The following is a 16,706-nucleotide window of genomic DNA, read 5'->3' as shown; positions in this document are numbered from 1 at the left end:
CCCAAACCTCGAAATATGATCTCTGGGCTGCATTAATATGAAAGACTAGACTGCGCTTTTCCCCTTCGTCCTGGATAATGTCAGACTCGCGCTGCGCGGACACTTCATTTGTCCTCATTGTGCGCAGATGATAAACTGTGAATATTTGATTGCTTGGAGCTGATTACTGGATCCATCTGTGTGATAAAGACACGTCAGAAAGAAGTCATAAAGGGTTCACTGGCAAAGATGACCATGTATAATCATTATGCTATGGTCAAACAGATATAGATTGTCAGATTGGAATCTGAGGGCTGAAACTGGTAGCGCTCAATATTTATATAGAGCAAAATTACATAAAACGGGTGAAAATAGAAGTTAAAGTTTTCTACATCTACGGTCTATGTGAAGGAAGTCTCTAAGATAAATATATATATATATATATATATATATATATATATATATATATATATATATACATATACAGTGGTGTGTTGCCCCCCCCCCATTAGAACATAACTGTGGTTTATCACACCTGAGTTCAGTTTCTCTAGCCACACCCAGGCCTGATTACTGCCACACCTGTTCGCAATCAAGAAATCACTTAAATAGGACCTGCCTGACAAAGTGAAGTAGACCAAAAGATCCTCAAAAGCTACACATCATGTTGAGATCCAAAGAAATTCAGGAACAAATGAGAAAGAAAGTAATCAGTCTGCAAAAGGTTATAAAGCCATTTCTAAAGCTTTGGGAGTCCAGCGAACCACAGTGAGAGCCATTATCCACAAATGGCGAAAACATGGAACAGTGGTGAACCTTCCCAGGAGTGGCCGGCTGACCAAAATTACCCCAAGAGCGCAGCGACGACTCATCCAAGAGGTCACAAAAGACACCACAACAACATCTAAAGAACTGCAGGCCTCACTTGCCTCAGTTAAGGTTAGTGTTCATGACTCCCCCATAAGAAAGAGACTGGGCAAAAATGGCCTGCATGGCAGAGTTCCAAGACGAAAACCGCTGCTGAGCAAAAAGAACATAAAGGCTCGTCTCAGTTTTGCCAGAAAACATCTTGATGATCCCCAAGACTTTTGGGAAAATACTCTGTGGACTGACGAGACAAAAGTTTAACTTTTTGGAAGGTGTGTGTCCCATTACATCTGGCGTAAAAGTAACACAGCATTTCAGAAAAAGAACATCATACCAACAGTAAAATATGGTGGTGGTAGTGTGAAGGTCTGGGGCTGTTTTGTTGCTTCAGGACCTGGAAGACTTGCTGTGATAAATGGAACCATGAATTCAGCTGCCTACCAAAAAATCCTGAAGGACAATGTCCGGCCATCTGTTTGTGACCTCAAGCTGAAGCTAACTTGGGTTCTGCAGCAGGACAATGATCCAAAACACACCAGCAAATCCACCTCTGAATGGCTGAAGAAAAACAAAATGAAGACTTTGGAGTGGCCTAGTCAAAGTCCTGGCCTGAATCCTATTGAGATGCTGTGGCATGATCTTAAAAAGGCGGTTCATGCTCGAAAACCCTCCAATGTGGCTGAATTACAACAATTCTGCCAAGATGAGTGGGCCAAAATTCCTCCACAGCGCTGTAACAGACTCATTGCAAGTTATTGCAAACGCTTGATTGCAGTTGTTGCTGCTAAGGGTGGCCCAACCAGTTATTAGGTTTAGGGGGCAAGCACTTTTTCACACAGGGCCATGTGGGTTTGGATTTTGTTTTCCCTTCATAATAAAAAAAAATTCATTCAAAAACTGCATGTTGTGTTATCTTTTATTAATATTTCAATTTGTTTGATGATCTGAAACATTAAAGTGTGACAAACATGCAAAAAAATAAAAATCAGGAAGGGGGCCAACACTTTTTCACACCACTGTATATATATATTCTTAAGATTCAAATATAAGATAAGACATAAGATACAAATAAGATGTGATGTTTATAGATAGATAATCAATAACTCAATGTCATAGACGCTGACACAGATTTTGCTCATTTGCTGTTTGATAAGACATCTGATAACAAGAAGGCCCCACACACTCACAGCATGACATAACACTTCAGGAGCAATTCTTGTCATCCTGGTTCTCATCCTCTCCTAAGCAGTCTCAGCGCTTCAGCCCTAATGGGAAGTGACATAATGTTTACCAAGAAGTAGCTAATTTCTTGTCTAGATTTACTGGGAGTGCTAATATGACAGCGGTAAAATCAAGGCCTATAGTTGGCCATCACTGTGCGCTAACATCTGAGTGTGTGTGGGTGGATCTGATAACAGGGCAATGGCAGGTGGAGCGTGAGAGCGAACCGCTCTTTGTTGAGCCGACACAAATATAAACACACACCAACGCATGCCACCATTTCACCAGGAAAGGAATTAATGAAGTGACCCTGCAAACGAGGCCTGGCGGTAACCAGGTAACCACATCAAGTCTCCTCTCAAGCTAGCAGCTGAGAACGAATGGAAGAAATCAGCAGAGAAGGAGCGGGGGTAGTTCAGTGCGAGTGGCGATGAAGTCTCACAGGATTATCCCTGTTTCTTTCTCTCAATCACTGTTTCTTTGTCCCCTTCTGACTGTGTTGGTTCCTTATCTCAACTCACCTCTATTATTCACTCTCTAGCAGCAAACCAGTGGCTATTGTTTAAAAAGTCAACATGAACTGTTGTTTGCGACACATTTCGCTCCCTTAATTTGATGTATTTCTGAATGAAACGGGGTATTTGAAACTAAAATATGTAAAACTGCAAGATTTATAAATGTTTTGAAAGAAGTCTCAACGAAGGCTGCATTTATTTGAGCAAAAACAGTATCTTGTGAAATATTATTACAATTTTAAAGAACTGTTTTCTTTTAAATATCTTTTATATTGTAATTTATTCCTGTGATACAAAGCTGAATTTTCAGCAGCCATTACTCCAGACTTCAGTGTCACATGATGCTTCAGAAATCATTTTAATATGCTGATTTGATGCTCAAGAATCATTTCTTATTATTATCATCAATGTTGAAGACAGTTGGAAAACACTAAAAGGGTTTAGATGGGTATTTATAGTTAGTTGTAGGTTTATGTTTCACTGTAATATTGTGTTATTATATGATGATTGGCTGAGCTTTCAAATGTGCGGGTCTTTGAGACAACAACTGACATTGTTTTGAAACATAAGTGCAAAAACAGTGCACCTGATGGTTTAACATCGAAATGTAGGTGCAATTATTTAGCTGGGTTAAATTAAGGGCCAGATCTACTAATAGCTTGCACCAGCGCAAACCGTTTTTTGGTGTTAAAATAGTACTGTCAATGGTAATTTGCACTGCTCTTGGTAGATTACGCTGGTCATTATGAAAATGATCTGGCTGCGTCTGTGTTCTTTAATGTGTGCATTGTCAGTAAATCACAAGCAGAATTGTCCCCTCCCATCGCCACTTTTATGGAATTGTGCTCTAAAGCTAATTTGCCATTTAGTAAATCCGGCCCTAAGTATCTTCACTTCTTAGTATTAGTTTATGAAGCAGCTTTCAGTAGCAACAAATAAAAACACATCTCAGAATACCTTTTGTCATTGATGAGTGATTCCCAGCTCTTGAAAAGCACCAGCCACCACCGCAGGAAATAACAAAAGGTCCTCCGACCTGAAATCTCACTCTTTTTTCCCCCTTATGGATTTGCTGCACTTGGCAACGGCAGTGGCCCTGGTGACAACGACACAGTCATCGCTATCTAGTCTGTTTCCACAGAAAGGCTGCTAAAACACTATTTACATTTTCCCACATATCTTCCCTTTTCTCGTGCAAACAAACACGCATACGAACAAATGGCAAGCCATGAAAAGAGAAAGACAAGTTAATAGCAAACAGCACACTGCATTTTCATTTAGTATCTTTAGCGTGTTGTTTTGTTTTTCACACGGCAAACAGAAAAACCCATGGCTGATTATGTGAAGAAGGCGTGAAATTGTGATATTTGCATGGCTGGGGATATTAACTAGAGGCATTAGTTGTTGAAAAGCTTCAAGGCTGGGCTCCAGACATGTTTTTAAATAATGGTTTAATGATGCATATTTTACAAATATTTTCCAAGCCAGACTAGCAGCACACACCCTCTCGCTCTCCTCCAGACTACATTAATGCTCTTATTCTTTCTTCATTAACAGGCTCACAGCCCTTTCGCTATGCTCCTTTGTGTACATTTGGAAAAAATCAACTGGAAAATAGACAGCATGAGGCAGCCGAACAGACGTTTTGGTTTCTCTATCTCTGTGTGGACTCTACCAACCGCTGTTAATTATTATTATTTTTTTCATTGTATTCGCTCTTAACCATCTTCCATCACTCAGTCACTGATCTGGATGTTAAGACGAAATGTCCACAGAGAAGTTTAAATGGGTTATGATCATTCCCCATCTCGCTCGCTGTACTTTGCACTACATCTTCTCCTCTCTGTCTCTCTGTGCCAAGCCTGGTCCCTCTGCTCCATTAAAGGCAGATCTCACTGGTGCAGGTATTGGCCACTGAGAGGTGCAGCTGTCCAAGTTGCCGCTTTGGCCCGGAGATGCTGTGGCCAGACACAAAAGCACAAACATCAGGGTGTCTGGCCACACGGTCCCAGTCCAGAGACCATCAGGCTCAGACCTGTTTTACTGCTGGATGCCATACAGACACCATCACAGTAATGGCCAAGAAAACACTCAGGAACACATTTGCTCAGGAAGGGCGGTGGAACTGGCTAGGACTGTGTTTTAAACATTTATATCAGAGGGCCATTGAGGCCAGTCACAGCAAAAGAAGAGATTCATTGAATATGTGACATTTTTATGCATTAGGCCAAATGCTCTTATGCAAAATACACTAAAGCAATAAACCCCGGGTGGCTGCGTGTTACAGTGGAGGAAAAAAATCACTGTAATGCAAAATGCTTTGACTGACTTATTGCTTGGGATCAGTAAGATTTTTAAGTCTCTTATGCTCATCAAGGCTGTATTTGTTTAGAAATACATAAAAACAGTAATACTGTGAAATATTATTACAATTTAAATAATGGTTTTCTATTTTAATATACTTTATAATATAGTTTATTTCTGTGATGCAAAGCTGAATTTTCATCATCCATTACTCCAGTCCTCAGTGTCACATGATCCTTCAAAAATTATTCTAATATGCTGATTTGTTATTGTGCTGCTTCATTTTTTTTGTAACCTGTGATACATGTTTGATTCTTTGATGAATAAAAAGTTAAAAAGAGCACCATTTATTCAAAATAGAAGACTTTACTATCACTATTTATCAATTTAACACATCCTGCTGAATATAAGCATTTATTTTTTTCAAAAAAGAAAGAAAAGGTTTTACTGAGCCCAAATTTAGAAAGGTAATGTATAGTGTTACAAAATATTTCTGTTATAGATTTCTATATTACTTATAGAAATTACTTTTTTTTTTTTTTTTTTGAGTATTTTTGATCAAATAAATTAATCCTAACTCTGCTCCTACACACACTACATATGTGTATGTATCTTATATTTAATTATCTTATGTTACTATATAAGATATATACATATACACATACTCACCGGCCACTTTATTAGGTATACCTGTTCAATTGCTTGGTAACACAAATTGCTAATCAGCCAATCACATGGCAGCAACTCAATGCATTTAGGCATCTAGATGTGGTGAAGACGACTTGCTGAAGTTCAAACGAGCATCAGAATGGGGAAGAAAGGGGATTTAAGTGACTTTGAACATGGAATAGCTGTTGGTGCCAGACGGGCTGGTCTGAGTATTTCAAAAACTGCTGATCTACTGGGATTTTCACGCACAACCATCTCTAGGGTTTACAGAGAATGGTCTGAAAAAGAGAAAATATTCAGTGAGCGGCAGTTGTGTGGACAAAAATGCCTTGTTGATGTCAGAGGAGAATGGGCAGACTGGTTAGAGATGATAGAAAGGCAACAGTAACTCCTCGTTACAACCACTCGTTACAACCAAGGTATGCAGAATACCATCTCTGAACTCACAACACATTGAACCCTGAAGCAAATGGGCTACAGCAGCAGAAGACCACACCGGGTGCTGCTCCTGTCAGCTAAGAACAGGAAACGGAGGCTACAATTCGCACAGGCTCACCAAAATTGGACAATAGAAGATTGGAAAAACGTTGCCTGGTCTGATGAGTCTCGATTTCTGCTGCGACATTCAGATGGTAGGGTCAGAATTTGGCGTAAAGAACATGAAAGCATGGATCCATCCTGCCTTGTCTCAATGGTTCAGGCTGGTGGTGGTGTAATGGTGTGGGAGATATTTTCTTGGCACACTTTGGGTCCCTTAGTACCAATTGAACATCGTTTAAACGCCACAGCCTACCTGAGTATTGTTGCTGACCATGTCCATCCCTTTATGACTACAGTGTACCCATCTTCTGATGGCTACGTCCAGCAGGATAATGCACCATGTCACAAAGCTCAAATCATCTCAGACTGGTTTCTTGAACATGATAATGAGTTCACTTTACTCAAATGGCCTCCACAGTCACTGGATCTCAATCCAATAGAGCACCTTTGGGATGCGGTGGAACGGGAGATTCGCATCATGGATGTGCAGCCGACAAATCTGCAGCAACTGCGTAATGCTATCATGTCAATATGGTTTCCAACACCTTGCTGAATCTATGCCATGAAGAATTAAGGCAGTTCTGAAGGCAAAAGGGGGTCCAACCCGGTACTAGCAAGGTGTACCTAATAAAGTGGCCAGTGAGTGTATATATATATATCATAATCTGTTTATTTTCATACTTTGAGCTGTCAGAGTAAACGTGTCAATAAAGGAGCAGCTGAACAGAACAACAGTATCGAACGCTGTTTTTCTCAGACTGGGAACCTTTACAGGCTCTCATTACAGAGATAATTTACATATATCCACAGATGAAGACATGAGAGCACATGTGTGAGCGTGTGTGTCTAGCACAGAACGAGAGCTTGCAGCATTTGAGGAGATCTGAAGGTTGTCTAATATCTGTTCTCAGAGCAGTGAGCTTGCACATCTCTCCAAGTCTCATGAATGTAATTGACCTTTTTTCTATAACACAGCTGAGATGGTGGACATGGGGGGGCAGTGACACAGAGACTAAACACCAGCCAAGCAAAGTTAATTGTCCAGCTGAACAATAACGCAAGGGAGACTGCAGATATGAAAAGGGCATTCAAATCAATAGATTGACAATAGCCTTTCCGAAAAGATGGCTGAACTCAATTTTCTGGCCACGGACACCCTCTAAGCTTCAAACACACTGCAACCCCCCCCTTTAAGACCACCACAATCCCAAGTCTATGACAGTGCACAAACCTCTTCAACTGACACAAGAGATTTTTATGTTTGCAATACTTATTTTTCTTTTCAATAATTTATATTTATATACTGTAAAAAATGTTATATATAAATGTGTGTTTGTGTGTGTAAGTTTATATAGGCCTCTCTCTCTCTCTCTCTCTATATATATATATATATATATATGAGTGTATACAGTACATATATATATAGTGAGTGTATATATATATATATATACATATATATATATATATACACACTCACTGGCCACTTTATTAGATACACCTTGCTAGTACCGGGTTGGACCCCCTTTTGCCTTCAGAACTGCCTTAATTCTTCATGGCATAGATTCAACAAGGTGTTTGAAACATTCCTCAGAGATTTTGGTCCATATTGACATGATAGTATCACGCAGTTGCTGCAGATTTGTCGGCTGCACATCCATAATGCAAATCTCCCGTTCCACCACATCCCAAAGGTGCTCTATTGGATTGAGATCTGGTGACTGTGAAGGCCATTTGAGTAAAGTGAACTCATTGTCATGTTCAAGAAACCAGTCTGAGATGATTTGAGCTTTGTGACATGGTGCATTATCCTGCTGGAAGTAGCCATCAGAAGATGAGTACACTGTAGTCATAAAGGGATGGACATGGTCAGCAACAATACTCTGGTAGGCTGTGGCGTTTAAGCGATGCTCAATTGGTACTAAGGGGCCCAAAGTCTGCCAAAAAAATATCCCCCACACCATTACACCACCACCAGCCTGAACCGTTGAGACAAGGCAGGATGGATCCATGCTTTCAGAATTTTCTTTACGCCAAATTCTGACCCTACCATCTGAATGTCGCAGCAGAAATCGAGACTCATCAGACCAGGCAACGTTTTTCCAATTTTCTATTGTCTAATTTTGGTGAGCCTGTGCAAACTGTAACCTCCGTTTCCTGTTCTTAGCTGACAGGAGCGGCACCCGGTGTGGTCTTCTGCTGCTGTAGCCCATCTGCTTCAGGGTGCGACGTGTTGTGTGTTCAGAGATGGTATTCTGCACACCTTGGTTGTAACGAGTGGTTATTTGAGTTACTGTTGCCTGTCTATCATCTCTAACCAGTCTGCCCATTCTCCTGACATCAACAAGGCATTTTCGTCCACACAACTGCCGCTCATTGGATATTTTCTCTTTTTCAGACCATTCTCTGTAAATCCTAGAGATGGTTGTGCGTGAAAATCCCAGTAGATCCAGTAGATCAACAGTTTTTGAAATACTCAGACCAGCCCGTCTGGCACCAACAATCATTCCACGTTCAAAGTCACTTAAATCCCCTTTCTTCCCCATTCTGATGCTCGGTTTGAACTTCAGCAAGTCATCTTCACCACATCTAGATGACATTTCGGCCACCTGAGCAAAAACATTCTTTATTCTTTATACCAGACCTGTACAGCGCGCACACAAAAAGTGTGTAACTTTTAACTTTAATCTGCTATTTATATTTGATTTGACCCTTGATGTAACTCAATGATGTACATTTTAGGTTATCTGAGAAAACATTTTTTACAGTACAATACACTGCCATTCAAAGGTTTTGGATCAGTAAATGTTTTAAAGAAGTTTCTTAGGCTCATCAAGGCTGTATCTATTTGATAAAAAATACTGAATATTATCTCACAAAATAACATTGTGAAATATTATTGACATTTAAGATAAAAGTTTTCTATTTTAATATACTTTAAAATATAATTTATTCCTGTGAAGCAAAGCTGAATTTTCAGTGTCACATGATCCTTCAGAAATCATTCTAATATGCTAATTTATAATCAATGTTGGAAAAGTTGTGCTGCTTAATGTTTTTTGGGACCTGTGATATTTTTCAGGATTCTTTGAGAAATAAAAAGTTAAAAAGAACAGTGTTTATTTAAAATATAAATTTTGTGTTACAATACCTGTATACACTACTATTCAAAAGTTTGGGGTCAGTACATTTTTTCTTCTTTCTTATTTTTTTTATTAATACTTTTATTCAGCAAGGATAACAAAAATGGATAAAAAGTGATAGTAAAGACTTATAGTGTTAGAAAATATTTATATTATTATTAGCCTAATCAAAGAATCAAAGAAAAAAGGTTCCAAAAAATATTAAGCAGCACAACAGTTTCAACACTGATAATAAATCAGCATATTAGAATGATTTCTGAAGGATCATGTGACACTGAAGAGTGGAGTAATGATGCTGAAAATTCAGCTTTGCTTTACAGGAATACACTATATTTTTTAATATATTAAAATAGAAAACCAATATTAGAAATTGCAATAGCCTGAGAGTTCACAATATTACTGTTTTTTTTGTTTTGGTTTCTACAGCGATTCATTTGGCGCACATCATTCTGTTTCTATGAAACCTGTAAACCGAATGAAACATTCACCGGTTCTAACTCTATAGCGGCACCAGCTCTATAGCGGTTTACCCGAGCATGGCAAATCTTTCGTTTTTACTAGAATAAAGTGAATAGAAAGTGGCTTTCCCAATTCATCTTTGCGTGTGCGCAGCACATTATTTCTCTGCGCAGCACCATGCAGCTTAGAGGGAACATTGCTTATGAATAATGAATTGCGATTTGTCTACTTTCTTGCATTTATCTGCATACTGAATTGTTATTGGTCTCTTTTTCTTGCATATTTTTAACCATTTAGCTGCCTTTCCACTGGAAAAAAAGTTATTTATTTTTGTGCACAGCTGTGCCTACCTAGCACAAGTATTTCCTTCAATTATAGTCCTTTAATTCTAGAATTCCTTCATCCCTTTTTTCCGTCATGTATGTAGTGTTTAGTTTGCATTCTGCATTGCGATGGGAACGATGGGCGAGGCTAATCATTCTTTAGCTGTTCTGGCCTTAGAAAGGTCAGCTGTTTGAAATGTCAGGCTTCAATGGAGCCAGATTCACATCGTGCTGCTCAAGTGTCCAATTAAAGAGGGTCTGGCAGGGGTTGAGTGGGAAGCACTCTTCACACAGGAGAGCTAATGAGGGGGCCAGGGCACCAAGACCCCCTCGGCATTGATCTACAGGGCCTCAACCAGAGCGGCAGGTTCCGACACTCGGTGTACTCCGAAAAGACCTCCAAGGGCACCGGGAAGGACACGGCTTGATCTCATTAAGGACTATGGATACATGTATGTTAATTTTTATCATCCCTCTCTCTCACATATCCTCACACCTATGTAATATGTGGATAGGTCGGCACGTCCTGTAGCTGTATCTGCCTCAGTCATCTAAGAATGAAAGCTGCTTTCCATATAGCAGGAAAACAAGTTTCCTTCACACTCTGCATGGACAAACACAAGTCAGAGGTCAGCACAGTCGCATATACACTTTCCACACAGAATCCTAATAAGCAGCCAGGCTGTGGGATTATAGAGGACAGGGACAGATGAGCTCATTTACAGCTGCGATTCTTCATTTACAGCAACTAAAATACCCCGTTCACCTCTTCAATAAGTCATTAGGCCCATCTGTAGCCCAATGATCTAATACCGGTTTAGTAGTTGTGCTTTCAATGGTTAGTTTTAATAACTGCATTCGGGGAGTTCTAGATCAGTAAAAAGCGCAACGGCTCTCCAGAGCCCTTCTGTAGTCTGCTTGGGCACAATTGTGGAGTTTTTATGGTGAAAAAGTAGATTTTACAGCACGCTGAAATCAGCAAATTTACCCTCCCAAAATGGCAAGGGCTATAGAGCTAGAGGGGGAAAAAGTCACTTTCATTATATAAGCTGAAGCGAGGTAAGCTAAAAACTATGTTGCACTGAGCATGTATGTTGTGAAGTTGTGAAGGTCAGCGGTACAGTCTTGTGTGGCTTTGGGTAACAGATGCTGAGCAAAGCTGGGAAAATTAGCCTACTCCATGTGCCTTACATAAACATTATTTTAATCAAAGTGTATTAGAGCAGCCAGATATTTTAGACATATGGGGGCTGCATCCTTCCTGGCTACCCCATCTGTCTCTCCCAGAGCTCTGAATGCAGTTTCAGCTTTCACACAGATGCATTGACAAAACATTCAGCTTCCCAAAGAGGTGCAGAAGCGCAGGCTGTACCCGCTGCTCTGGGACAAGCACGCCTGGGGTGCTACGACAGGATCGCGGAAATGCTGACAAGCCGCGGGAAAAGGCCTCTTTTTGCAGGTTTTTGCTCTTGGCGTGCAGCTGATGCTTGTTGTGAGAATAAGAGAAGTCACAAAGCTCTCACAACCAACCCATGTGAACAAACAATCCTGTCCGTGAAGCCCCATGTAAGTATTCTGTGTTGTTGCGTGGTGTGCTGTGCAGTGAATAACAAACACGCATGCACTCAAACCAAAATACGCATACTCACCGGGGTTGGTGATGGTCAGAAGATCCAGCCTTCGTTGTTGCTGAAAAAGAAACAAAGAGACATCAGAGGTCTTCTGTCAGAGAGATGAAACAGATCCAGTCTGAGACATTTTTCTTTTTTTTACTCAGAAATCAAAGTTTGTGCTGTCTGCCTGTTAAGCACATTTTGCTCTCTATCTCTCTCTGGAGAGATAAAAGCGTGTCATGCATTTTACATCAATTTTATGTAAATGTATATGCATATATACATATACAGAGCATATATATCACTCTACGAAACAGAATCATTCTAAACTTACACTTCTCTTTAGGCCTATTCACAGCAAAAAAAATAAAAATTCTATGGACATGTTGTAGAAAAAGTAAATAGAAAAGGATAGATTTTTAGCAATAATATCTAAATCTTTCAAGTCCTACATTGAGCTCTGAGGTAAACATTTTAATGTGTTTAATAGCTGAATACCCAATTACAAAGTATATTACCCAGGATTCTTATGAGGGACCCACCAATCAGAGATTTTTTGTTTACCATGGAATTTACTTTTTTTTTTATTAAAATCTCTAGAGAACAAAATTACAGGAAAAATGCTCCCTGTATTTTATATATGATTATACATTCTATATTAATTATATATACTATTAGTTTTTATTATAACACACACACACACACACACACACACACACACACACACACCTGTGTATTTGTGACCCTCTCTGTGAAATCCAAGTTAAAAGCTCAAAATTTAATTATGAGATAACAAGCATCAAAGTTTGATTCAACCATTAATTTCACTATGATTTAAATCTTTGAATTGGTCTTACCTAGGCAGTATTAAATATATCAGGTTACATTTTCACAGAATGTTCTTTACCTTATGAAGGTTGATTTTATGTAGAAAATAGTAAATCACCAAAAAATGACTTAAGCTGGGATTTCACAGCTGGGGTCACACACACACACACACACACACACACACACACACATATATATACTGTATATATAGCTTTCATTCTTTTGTCTGTACACACACTCTCTCTGTCTTTGTCTTTTTGGCCTGATACGATACTTCTCCAATACTGGTGTGTGTGTTTGTGTACATAATCCATTGCTTTTTGTGAGTTATGTATTCATGTGCTGCAGTAGATGCGGGTCGTTTCCTGGAGAGAGGGCGTGACAGAGGCTACAGCAATCCACACAGGTCACACTCTCAGATCGATAAGTGCCCAATCAAAGACTGATGGCGTCCTCAATGGCGCGCTGCAGTGTGAGGCGGACACACATAACACACATACTGTGAGGCCAGGCAGCTCAAGAGCTGTACTTTAACACTCTTGTGGTAACAGTACTGCAGGTCCTTCTACATGAGAGCCACTACACGCATAGTAGGGCAGAGAGCATACACTGATATCATTCACGCACACACACACACACACACTCAGCTCTGCTTTTCAGTGTCTGGTCATTTCCTGACGATTAGCAATTATCCAGTAAAGCCACAGGGCTTTGAATTCATAAAATGTAAAATTTTTTTGGTGGCTCTCTGAAAAGCAAAGTCTGAAAATCTGAAAAGCGAGTTAGTGAATCAGTTTTAATGAACAGTCACAGTGTTTGTAATGTATGTGGAGTTTGTTGTGTTATGCATTGTGCTTGTTAGCAATATGCATTTAGCATTATGTCTTTTACTGGGCTATTTGACTTATATAGGATGTGCATTTTCTATCTGCTAAAAATAATTTTAAACAGTACAATTTATGCATAAAATATGCTGGCACCTGTCAAAAAAGTATGTGTTAATGTGTTGTTTATGTGATAATTGGAAGATACGAGTCGTGACTCATAGGTGCTAACTCTCACTGAGCATTTTCTTTCGCAAACTAATAAAAAGCTCTTATAAAGTGTGCATATAGTGTAATATAATACTAATTGACGTTAAAGAGTAATTGAAGAAGGTTTTGTTTTGACAAACTCCTGGAATGATGTCTATTGTTTTATTTTCCAAATCGCCCCCTGCTGGTGATTGAGACAAACACAACACAATTCAGTTCATTTTCTGAGCAGATCCTAAGAACAGGGAAATTAAAACTGAAAGAGATGCACTGCATTACATACATTAATATTTAAGATCATTTCAATACAAAGTTTGTTTTGCATTTTAATCACTAGTTAACTTGCAATATATGTGCATACATTTACACATCAGTCATGGGATCAGAAAGTCAATATCACTGCTCTAAAACGTTGTTGTCTACTGCCTACATAGACTGCATCCTAATTGAAATGAAACCACCATACAAACACCACTCCACTCACAAAGTGCACAAGATTTACAAATGATACAGTTTGTCTCTTTGTTTATAAACTATTTCTTTACTGTTAGACATAAAAAAACAGGGTGAAGAAATTAAAGTATTGAATGAAATTAAGTACATGTATTGTCAGCATGTCTTAGAATCAGCTGCTGTCTTGGATTTATGCATTGCTGCCTTAAAATTTGGCCAAAATTAGTTATCTTACAAGGTTCAGGTTGTTCACATCAGAAGCATAAAATGCTTTCTAAATAGGTAGCTCACTTGGTTTTAGAATAGCTAATGTTAGTCTTTATGAAATGATCCATGACAGAGAGCAGCAACACTACAACCCTCCTTTTCCCCAGGGCCTGAGACAAGAAGAGTATAATTATTTGGTATTGGTCTTGCACTTTTGCTACTTGGAAAGCAGGCAGTAAAAGGCATTTTATTTTTAAAGGAAAATGATTTGCGCTGAACCAGGCATTTATACAATGCAACTATACAGTGCTACCTCTGGACGCAATACAGTCTATGTGAATACTCCCATTGACAGTTCAAACCAGTTGAGAGCTTCCTTTCTTCTCTGTCAATTAGAGGCTCTGAAAAAGGCCAGTTGCTCCATTCCTGTGATCTGACCTTTGTTAGATTTGCTTGGCCTTGTTGGTACAGATCCAGCATTTCAGACGAAAGCAGCAAGTGGAAACAGCCAGTGGCTGCTGCAATGTATCTGTCTGTCTATTGATATGAGCCTTCACCTTACAAATATCACTCTCAGCGTAGTACTTCCGGATTTAATTCCAACAGTTACAGCTACAAGCACATTCTTTCATGCTAATCTTGTGAATTGACAGCTGTTTTCTTATGATAAATCTATTGAAAAGTGGAGACAAGCTCAAAACACTCTTTAGATCGTAGTTTCGTTTACATACAATAATCTGTTTTTAATCCAACTGATAGCTCAGTCAGAACGAAAAGCCTTTTTGTAAACACCTCAATTGATCCAATTAGGCACGATCCATATTGTTGCTGTGGATTTGGACATTTAGAGATTTTCTTCTAAAGTCCACAAGGCCATAGGTGCACATCAGCTGATATTTTCTTCAGATTATACAGTTTTGTGTAAAATATAAGTGGTACAAGTGTCACAGTCTACATAGATAAGGTACTTAGTGTTTTCCAGAACAGGGGAAACGGAAAGACAAGAGACACAGAGAGAGAATCACATTAGGAGAGGCAATCCTAGGCATGGAAATTGGATTGTATTAATCTTTATCAAAGAGTGCCAAGGAATCCCCTCAGAACTGTGCCAGTCTGCATAGGAGTGCTAAGTGGGTGTCCCGGGCCTGCCTGGAGTCAAAAGGCTTTCTATATTCTGAATGGAACACAATTTCTATTCTATTTCAACACCAATGACAGCCACAGGTGAACGGAGGGATGGAAAGTCAGAGATCTGGGAGACCGGGGCTCAGACACAGGCCGTGACACGGGAGGCCTGCTCACCTCAACAGATGCTGGGGTGAGAGCCCTTCACCCTATGTCAAAAAACCCAATGCACTCTGTCCAATTACCAGAGCCAAAACCAAGACCTCTCAAAACACAAACACACGGACACATATACATATGTGTATCTAAATGTGGAAGTATTGTAGAGTCATCTATTGTTTTCATATAGATCTAAACATAGCTACAGGCTGTCCCTTTAAAAAAAAAAAAGGATACACACACACACACACATATATATATATATATATAATAATAATAATAATAATTCATTACATTTATATAGCGCTTTTCTGCTTTTCTAAGCACTCAAAGCGCTCGACATTGTGAGGGGTGGTGTCTCCTCATCCACCACCAGTGTGCAGCATCCACCTGGATGATGCGACGGCAGCCATAGTGCGCCAGAACGCCCACCACACACCAGCTTACTGGTGGAGAGGAGACAGTGATGAAGCCAATCAGTGTAAGGGGATGATTAGGAGGCCATGATGGTTAGAGACCAATGGGGAAATTTGGCCAGGATGCCGAGGTCACACCTCTACTCTTTTCGAAAGACATCCTGGGATTTTTAACGACTACAGAGAGTCAGGACCTCGGTTTAACGTCTCATCCGAAAGACGGTGCTTTTTGACAGTATAGTGTCCCCGTCACTATACTGGGGCGTTAGGACCCACACAGACCGCAGGGTGAGCACCCCCTGCTGGCCTCACTAACACCTCTTCCAACAGCAACCTAGTTTTTCCCAGGAGGTCCCCCATCCAGGTACTGACCAGGCTCAACCCTGCTTAGCTTCAGTGGGCAACCAGTCTTGGGCTACAGGGTGATATGGCTGTTGGTGATATATATTTTTTACCATGTTTTTGAGTTTTTGATTTATTAATATTATATTTATTAATATAGTAATATTGATATTACTATGCAGTAATTTTAGCATGATACAAAACGTTATGCATTATTGAAATATATAAATATATTTTAGTTATTTAATATCAATATTTAAATATAACATTTTATTAAAATTTATATTATTGTCCTCCAAAGTTTAATATTAACTATTAAAAACTGTATAGGTTTTCCATTATTGCAAGTTTTGCACTGCACACTTTTCTTGATGTACGTCATAGTTTGTGCTCCTACAAGCAGACATTTTTTCCACTGACACCTTTATTTTGAATATTTTAAACAAGCTAACTAAACTCCTGCTGAAACTTTTCCTCCCTCGCTTGACCTACATTCAGTCCAAAACTGCAAA

General features: G+C 39.4%; 1 protein-coding gene across 2 annotated transcripts in view; it reads right to left on the bottom strand.

Moving 5' to 3' along the window:
* The window catches only part of agbl4 (AGBL carboxypeptidase 4), a 343,262-nt gene that overhangs the window by 93,741 nt on the left and 232,815 nt on the right, over window positions 1–16,706 (bottom strand). For both annotated transcript variants that reach the window (XM_079383835.1, XM_079383836.1), the window contains exon 6: window positions 11,667–11,706. In XM_079383835.1, coding sequence (XP_079239961.1) covers window positions 11,667–11,706 — 40 coding nt within the window. The remainder of the gene's footprint in view (window positions 1–11,666; window positions 11,707–16,706) is intronic.

Source organism: Barbus barbus (assembly GCF_936440315.1).
Source record: "Barbus barbus genome assembly, chromosome: 29".
NCBI lineage: Eukaryota > Metazoa > Chordata > Actinopteri > Cypriniformes > Cyprinidae > Barbus > Barbus barbus.
The sequence above is the reverse complement of the archived record's forward strand: the minus strand, read 5'-3'. Positions and strand labels throughout refer to the sequence as shown.